The following is a 9,786-nucleotide window of genomic DNA, read 5'->3' as shown; positions in this document are numbered from 1 at the left end:
GGATTTCGAGGGTATGTGTCATTACACAATGACCAAAAATGATTGTAATTGACCCCCGCAACCGAAAATAATTTTTCCAAAACGATTTGAATTGAATTTTTTTTTCTCTGTAAGGTTACATAGATTAGATTTTCGGTAAGGAATTTTTTTCTCGAAAATGCGTAGGATCTCGGGGGTATGTGTAATGACCAAAAATTATTGTAATTTACCCTCACAACCGAAAATAATTTTTTTAGAACGATTTGAAAAATTTTTTACCTCTTGTTTTATAGTTGTTCCTTCCGATCCATAGGCATAATTTATGAAAAATCTTTTAAATGTTTCATATAAATCTTGGCAAGAATTAAATTTTCTGTAAAAAAAAATTAAATAAATTTGTTCTCTGCCTTCTCTAGAAAAGAAAAAATTAAATGAGATGAAATCTTATACATTACATGCTTACTTAAATCGCATTGAAAACGAATACCACAAATGTTTCAGAATAATCTGCAAAATGGTCTCACTCGCAAAGGGTTAATTGAGAAATAAATGTTTGGTAATTGAAAACAGGTAAGCAGGTTATTAACCAGCTGTTTTTTTCGCTAAGACAAATTGAAAACTCGGTTCTAACAAGGAAAAGTTGGAATGGTACCCGGTTTTGGGTTAGGTTTTACTTTAAGATATGTATTATTAAAGTTATTACAGGTACTATTTTCAGAAATAGAACTATATTCTATTCACCACTAATCAGCGTGGCCGTGAGTGATAAGGTGTTTGCCTGCAAGTTCGAGCTTCTTCTTTTGCTCTGCAGATTCGAACCCTGGTAGAACAAATCTTTTTTTTATTTTTTCAATCATATTTTCGTAGAATCGTACGTAACATGCTTCTTTTTTTTAAAGTTGAATTTAACCAAAATTACATTTACAACATAATATGTTATTTTCAATGTACGAAGTACATGAATCGGGATGGTACTTTTCGTAAAAACAGTCAAAACATAAAAATTTCAAGCACCACGTGCATCTAACGAAAGTTCTGTTTTCACAGAAATTACAAAATTTTCTATTTAATGATGATGATGGAATGGAATGACCGCTTCATTTACATTGATAAAATGTGAACGATTTTCGGATAGTCGTACCTCGTACTTTTTACCTTATACTTGAGGTAAAAAGGGGTATAACCGGGTAAAACAGTTTTATGACATTACCTGCTAACTCATGTTACTGTTCTGATGAAAATGAAACGCTATGTTTTGTATTCGACTATGTCCTTTTAAAATTTTTAATCCAACCCATACTTTGTATTAAACTGGTAAACGGGATCACTTTTCTTTTGTGGTTTAAACGGTGCACGATGGTGCACGTTATTAATTTTGATGGATCGATACAATTATTTTTTTATGCAAAGTTAAGCCAAATCAAACATATAATATATTTAGTTCGTCATAACAAATTGATAATTATACGGTTATCTAAAAACATATCGAGGAAAATCATTATTAATTAATTTCTGTAACTATTAATTCTACTACTAAGTTTTGTTTATGTTATAAAAATAAGAACTCTTCTTATTGAAAAATCCCACAGCGTGCACGATACTGGCAAAGAGTGGATTCTCATTTTAATTTATTAATTTTCAATCTTAAACTATTGATTTTGAAAAATCGTATTAATAATATACATATGCTACGCTCACATATAAGAATAATAATAAGAAAAAAATTTCTTTTTTTTTTCAATAATTAAAATATGATCAGGGGGTTTTAAAACCCATTTATTTTCGTAAAATAAATTTTACAAAATTTCTTTTTCAAACTACTTACGTACTTTGCTTATGTGCGCCTACATCGTCATGTGCGTCGGAAAGTAAAAATGCCTGGGCAGTCAGTCGAGAATCTCGACTCGAGATTCCAAATCGTATGCCGTTGACGGGAGGTCGGATTTCAGTTGTTAAGAGCGAGAAGGCAAATGTGAGCCTTTCTCTCTCGACTCTCACGAGGCGGTCCGAAATTACTTCGGGCAGCGTCAGTTTGCCTTTGTCGACTTTCCGAAACATTACGAGCTCACGTACGCGTGAGAGAGCACACTATGCCTTCGGTGCACTTCTGGCACCTCTGATTTCAGACACTTCCTCTAAACCAATGAAAAAACTTTTCGAACAAAAGTTACACAGAAATGACAACACTTGACAAGAAATTGCAATAGTAGAAATTAGCAAAACAGTTTTTATTCAACAAAAAATCAAGGTCGTTTCAACAAAAATATATAATTTTTGTCTATCGATTTGTTTGTTGTATCTTTGTATTCTCTTTAAAAAAAAAGTGTAAGAGGTCTTAGGTCGAAAATTGACTGGAATTCTTTAGAAGCTATGATTTTTCTTCCGAATTCCCATTCACGCGACACACTGTCTCCGCTCCGCCGCCCCCGGAGGAGGATTAAACTTCATTAAATAAACGAAATACAGTTTGAAACCCTCCTATAACACGGTAGATCGGTTCCTATAAAATGCCGTGTTGTCTGAAACCGTGTTATATGAGACCTAACCCAGAGCCAGTTCACTCGAAAAGGGAGGGGAGTTATGGTCCGAAAACTTATTAAAAACGAATATTTTTTTTTAATTCAATGACAGAATTTACCACACAGTATTTGTTTAAATAAGTAATATATTTAACATAACAGGAAATAATTAAATAAATATGAATGAGCGCAAGCAGGCTGTTGCAGCTCGTAATGCAAATGAAAACGTAACATACGAGAAACGTCGCGAGAAGGCGTCCCCAAGACGAAAGAAACAAAACCGTCAACGATGTGAATGACGCGCATCTCAACGACCTATTTTATATCAAACACATATAGATCGCTTTCTCACATTCTACATAAGGAATTTAATTTTTCTATGTATACAGGGTGTTCGACCACCCCTGGGAAAAATTTTAATGGGAGATTCTAGAGGCCAAAATAAGACGAAAATCAAGAATACCAATTTGTTGATGGAGGCTTCGTTAAAAAGTTATTAACAATTAAATTAAAAAATTTCAAATCGTTTTGGAAAAATTATTTTCGGTTGCGGGGGTCAATTACAATCATTTTTTATGAATACACATATCCCCGACAATCCTACCCTCCTTCGAGAAAAAAATTCGGGTAGGTGGTGAAATTTCTCGGCGAAAAAAAAAATTTTTCAAATCGTTCTAAAAAAATTATTTCCGATTGCAAGGGTCGATTATAATCATTTTTTATGAATAGATATACCCCGGAAATCCTACCCAGTTTGGAGAAAAAAATTCGAGAAGGTGTGAAATTTTTCAAGAAAATTAAAAAATTTTAAATCGTTCTAAAAAAATTATTTCTGATTGCAGGGACCAATTATAATAATTTTTGGTCGATAGACATACCCTCGAAATCGTAACCATTTTCGAGAAAAAAATTCCTTACCGAAAATATAATTTCAGGCGAAAAATGCTTCCCGTAAATTTTATGTTTGAATCTTTAAAACACCATAACTTCCGAACGGATTGGACGATTTTAATGTTAAAAAAGCCAAACGCCGCGTATTTTAGTGTAGAATATGTAACAATTATAAAAATATTGGAAAGGTTGTTCCTTGGCCCCGTAATGTTAGAAAACCCCCATAAAAATGGTCCAATTTTCAACTTATATAGCCATAACTCCTATAATAGTGAATATATTTCAATGAAACTTTTTTCTCAAGTAGAGCCCATAGGTACCTACAAAAAAGTATTAAACAACTTTTCTGTAGGACGTCAAGCGAAATTATTAAAAATCAAAAACGAATTTTTAAGAAAAATCAACAGGGGATAGGTAGGTAGGTAGGTAGGTGCCTAAATTTTTCAGCGAAATTGAAAAGTTTCAAATCGTTCTGGAAAAATTATTTTCGGTTGCGGAGGTAAATTATAATCATTTTCGGTGAATAGACATACTCCCGAAATCTTACCCACTTTCGAGAAAAAATTCAGTATTGGCGGAACTTTAAACGTTAATAACTTTTTAACGAAGCCACCATCAACAAATTGGTATTCTTGATTTTCGTCTTATTTTGGCCTCTAGAATCTCCCATTAATATTTTTCCCAAGGGTGGCCGAACACCCTGTATATGTATGCATGTATGTATGTATAACAGAAAACAAAAAAACACAAAAAATATTATTTTAATTTAACGCAACCTTAATTTAATAATATATTTTTTCATGTAAAGCCACTATATTTCTTTCATTATTCTTTCGCGTCATTACTTTAAGGTAATTTAGGTTTTAAATATGTTAAGCAAAAATCATGTTATCCAGTGCTGTACAAAGGTTTTCGCAATTTTCTTATCGTGTTAGAGCGAAAGCGTGTTATAGGGGATATGATGCCGTGTTGTAGGGGACAAGCATCCCTGTATAGGGAAATTCTCTTTTACAAATGTCGACGGAATCCCGACGTAACACCTGTATTCACGAGTTGTTATTAATGAAGTTGAAGGTAGACGATCAACCAAGATTCACACGTAACCAGTCTTCCGAATTCAAGGACACTTCAATTTGGCGACAAGCATGGGATGCTGCTCACGAAATACACGAAATTTACTTACATAACCTAAATCGAGCACGTACTCTACCTCACTTACGGGCACGAACGTAAGGCGATTTATACAGTCGATATCGCCGATTTTTACAAAAGGTAAGTTTTAACATTTAAGTAAACAAAGCCTCTGTAAGTTTTATTTTCCATACTTCAAAAGTAAAAATAAATACATGAAAAAAGGAAAAAACGTTCTTGACAAGTCCTATAAAATACTTGAGTTCAGTTTGTTCATAATTCATCGGTAAAAGAATCTAACTCTATGTTATCCGATACACAAGATATAAAGTCAGTTTCTCCTTTCATTGTTAGATGCGTTGACTTTAATTTTATAAATTATGATGATAAGTATGATGATTTTACGGAAAGAGTTTATTTTTAATATTAAAGATTTCCTATATAAAGACAAGAAGGATATTTTTACCAATATCTGTCTATCTATCTTGATATTCTTCCCACTTGGCCCACTTACTTTAACCAGTCTGAGTAAATCATCAGTACTATCTCTATTTTTATTAATAAAAATAATAGTTGGATAACATAGAACTTAATATTATTAGTCACACCACTAATAAAATGAATCTGCGATTCCATATCCAAAGATATAGTATAAGCTAGAAAATTCAGATTATTCAAGTTACTTCTATCACTCGTCAAATTTTTTATGAAATTCTATGCTAATTCATGCTCTTTAAAATATAATTATAATCTACTGGGACTTTTAGTTAACTTATGTTTTAATGAATCAATAATCAAAGTATCTATAATTAATATTAAAATCAAATAAGAGTAGTCGAAATAGTATTAATATTATCTTTTGTTAATACTATCAGTCTCTGATATTTAAATTTTATTAAATATTTTAAATCTGTTATCGCCTTGTTCAAATAATTCATTACTAGCTTTGATAATATATTTTGGGATGGATTTTTTAAGAATGGAATAAAAGGAATTCAGTTGTGAATTTTTATGAGGAATAAAGGGATATTATTATACTATCAACATGTATATCGTTCTTTAACTTGCCCATTTAGATATTTATATACTTGTATAAATATAAACCCACACTAAAATCATGTAAATATCTAAATCATTTTTAAATCTATGATTTGGAAAATTTTAGGGACTTGGAACTTAATTCATCTTTTATCTTACAGTTTTATCACACTTTGGAAGATAAAAATCATAATTAAACTTACATATACATAAATAATAATTTAATTTATTTTGCATAAAAACTTCATTTTCTATGACCAAAAATTCGAAATTCGTTTCATTTTTACAAAAAAAGTGATTGGGATGTCCCAATCGGTAAGTATCATTTGTCGATTATCTTAAATATCTTATTATATTTTTTTATATACTAAATTTTCAAACCTCTTTACCTTGATATCTTCTTTTTCATGTAATTTGAATACTTTTCTAAAGTAATCTTTTGTAAAATGTTCTGTTAATCTAAATTATCTAATAAATCTATATCAGAATTAGTTAATTCTGTTATAAGATAAGTGAAATCAATGAAGACGAAGTTGCCAATATCTATTAAGTCAACTACTTTCGGTAATACATTTGGTTAAACATTCTTTCTTATTTTTTATCTCTGAATTTCGAGATTACACAGATTAAAAAAATTTGTCTCTCTTTATTATTGTATCTATTTTTTCAGAGGGTAAATAGGTTCGTCATCCCCTTCTTCATTTGGCTTATCTTCATTTTCTTTCTTTCTTTCTTTATTTGAAATTTGAAAAGTCTATCCTTCTTTTATTAACTTAACCCAGACCTAACCAGACCACAATTCATCTTTCATATATTACTTCTAAATTCTTTCTTATTAATACTTTTCTGTATTAAAAAGTAAGTAGTCTTTCATGAGATGCTTATTCAACATTCTTACTACAGCTTGGTGTTGTTGTTGTTAATTGTTGTTTCTTTTTTTTACCAAGAATAAAGTTATTTAAGAAGTTTATGCAGAAAATTTCACGTGAAAAATTTATTTTCTTAGAAAAGTACAACGTAGAACTATATATGATATGTTGTTTGTTTATAAAATCACCAATAACTACGTATAAATATGGAAATATGGAATTATTCTATATTCTAACATTTAAACGACATTATACATACAATAATTGTATTAACCATATATCCAAGCTAACCAGTTTAGCCAGCATATGGACTTCTTTAACAGTTCTCCGTATTCCTTCAAATAGCATGTCATTAGTGTTGTACGCACTGCATCTCATATTATACGCAATTAATGTGACTTTTATACATATTATGCAACTGTATTATATCAACAAAGGGTGTACAAACCCGTAAATAAATAAAGAAGTATTAAAAAAAGGGTAACGTGGAACTTGAAATGATTTTTTAGTTATTTTCTTTGGATATTAAAGTAGATTTCATTGGATGTAAGAGTAGATGTAATTGGACAGTTAAGTATTTTTTATTATACTGTTAAAGCAATGTGTTTTAAGGGGAGGAGGTTTAAACACCTCGCCTAACCTAACCTCGTCCGGATCTCGAGGGAAGGAACGCTGGGCAAATGGAAAATAATCGGTGCAAGTTGAATTTATTTTCGCTTAGTCGCCTTATACGATTAAGCCGTTTATTTCTTAAATTTTACTCTTAATTACAATAGATAGAAGAAAATAATTTTCTAATTTGTCGATGGAGACTTCGTTAAAAAGTAATTATTAACGTTTAAAGTTCCGTCGGTAAAATGCGCAAGATTTCGGGGGTATGTCTATTCCACTAAAAATGATTGTAATTGACCCCCGCAACCGAAAATAATTTTCCAGAACGATTTGAAACTTTTCAATTTCGCCGAAAAATTTAGGCACCTACCTACCTACCTACCTACCTACCTATCCCCTGTTGATTTTTCTTAAAAATTCGTTTTTGATTTTTAATAATTTCGCTTGACGTCCTACAGAAAAGTTGTTTAATACTTTTTTGTAGGTACCTATGGGCTCTACTTGAGAAAAAAGTTTCATTGAAATATATTCACTATTATAGGAGTTATGGCTATATAAGTTGAAAATTGGACCATTTTTATGGGGGTTTTCTAACATTACGGGGCCAAGGAACAACCTTTCCAATATTTTTATAATTGTTACATATTCTACACTAAAATACGCGGCGTTTGGCTTTTTTAACATTAAAATCGTCCAATCCGTTCGGAAGTTATGGTGTTTTAAAGATTCAAACATAAAATTTACGGGAAGCATTTTTCGCCTGAAATTATATTTTCGGTAAGGAATTTTTTTCTCGAAAATGGTTACGATTTCGAGGGTATGTCTATCGACCAAAAATTATTATAATTGGTCCCTGCAATCAGAAATAATTTTTTTAGAACGATTTAAAATTTTTTAATTTTCTTGAAAAATTTCACACCTTCTCGAATTTTTTTCTCCAAACTGGGTAGGATTTCCGGGGTATATCTATTCATAAAAAATGATTATAATCGACCCTTGCAATCTGTATAATAAAACTCAAATGCTGTTCGTTGGTCACGACATCACGGGAGAACGGCTGAACCGATCTGGCTAATTTTTTTTTTTAAATGTTCGTTGTAGTCCGAATCAGGTTTTTAAAAGTTGCTCGGAAACATGGAAATTCGGGAAGAGATGAGACTACCCACACCGCGACCGCCGCGAGAGGGCCACTACGGCTTCACCTACCGCGGCCACCGCCAGATGCACAAGTTTCTCGCGTGTAAGGTGTTGTGCGGGCGGTATTAATATGCGTCGCGGACGCGGATATTCACCATTATTGGCTCATATTGACCTTATGGTATCATTTGCTAAACCTACCCATCCTGTTGTCCTCGCCCTCTTGTGTACTCTGTTGGTTTCCGACAAAATTCCAATATTATTCTTATTTTTATTTTACTTTATTGTGTCGCAATCGATAAAATTTGTTTAGAATTGATTATATTGACCATACATTGTGTCGCAATCGACTAAATTTCTTTTGAAGTGATTCCAAGGTCAACGCCAGCCGATGAACTGAATGCATGTTTGAAGTCGTCCGTTTTGTGGAAATACGTAATGACCATCCAATTAAGTATGAACATGCGAGTCAAGTTACTGAATGACCAATTTGGAGAAGTATTTTCAAACCAATTGCTGGACATTGGCAATGGCAAAATCCCCGTTGACATTTCGACTGCCTGCATTCAATTCCCCGTCAATTTTTGCAAGTTCACTATATTAGCTGCGAAAAACATTGATGTCGACAAATTGAATATCACGATTCAAACTGAAATTGCTGGCGACTTGGTGACGTACAAATCGGTCGATTCCGTTACTAGCCAAGATGATGTCGTGAACTATCCAACCGAATTTTTAAACTCGCTGGAATTGCCCGGATTGCCGCCGCATGATCTCCAATTGAAAGTCGGATCGGTAATCATGATGTTGCGAAGTATCAATCAACCACGTCTTTGTAATGACACTCGGCTTGCGGTGAAGAAACTGATGAACAACGTCATCGAAGCAACAATTCTTACAGGAAAGTACAAAGGAGAAGACGTTTCGATACCACGTATCCCAATTATTCCGATCGACATGCCATTCGACTTTAAACGCTTGCAATTTCCGGTGCGGCTTGCATTCGCAATGACAATAAACAAATCACAAGGGCAGGCATTGAGTGTTTGCGGCATTAATCTTGAAAATCCATGCTTCTCGCATGGTCAATTGTATGTCGCCTGTCCCCGCGTTGGAAAACCATCAGCTTTGTTTGTCTATGCGGCAGAAAACAAAACAAAAAACGTAGTGTATCATAAAGCATTGCAATGAAAAAATGGTGACATAACAGAAAACCAATTGAAACAAAACATTTCTTTGTTTTGATTGTTTACTTTAACATCGATCTTGCAATAGAAATCGAAATGTAAGTAAAACACCTCGAGATTTATTGTGATTTTAAAGTTAATACAAGGAAATAAATCATTTGGTTGACATGAAATTCTGTCCATGCGAAAGTCCAGTCGTTCAAAAGTTGTGATGTCACTGGTGCGCGCATTGTGCGCCGCCCGTAAGGGCGACCCGCCCGGAGGATCTAGCAGCGAGGGCGTGCCGAAGGCACGCCACGAGTACTATTATATAAAGAGAGAGCCGATTTTTATGTTCGCGTACAACTCAAGACCTATTGAGCCGATCTTTCTCAAATTTTGACACGTTATGCCTGCATACTCTAGGACGGACATAGGCTATGT

At 32.9% G+C, this 9,786-nt stretch overlaps 1 protein-coding gene across 1 annotated transcript; it reads left to right on the top strand.

Annotated features, from left to right (window-relative positions):
• Positions 1 to 8,614: 8,614 nt before the first annotated feature.
• Positions 8,615 to 9,367, top strand: LOC143350261 (ATP-dependent DNA helicase Pif1-like). The gene has a single exon (XM_076782227.1). The coding sequence runs from the start codon at positions 8,615 to 8,617 to the stop codon at positions 9,365 to 9,367; it is 753 nt and encodes a 250-aa protein (XP_076638342.1).
• Positions 9,368 to 9,786: the final 419 nt, after the last annotated feature.

Source organism: Colletes latitarsis, chromosome 14 (assembly GCF_051014445.1).
Source record: "Colletes latitarsis isolate SP2378_abdomen chromosome 14, iyColLati1, whole genome shotgun sequence".
NCBI lineage: Eukaryota > Metazoa > Arthropoda > Insecta > Hymenoptera > Colletidae > Colletes > Colletes latitarsis.
This window is presented reverse-complemented; position numbering and strand designations above follow the sequence as displayed.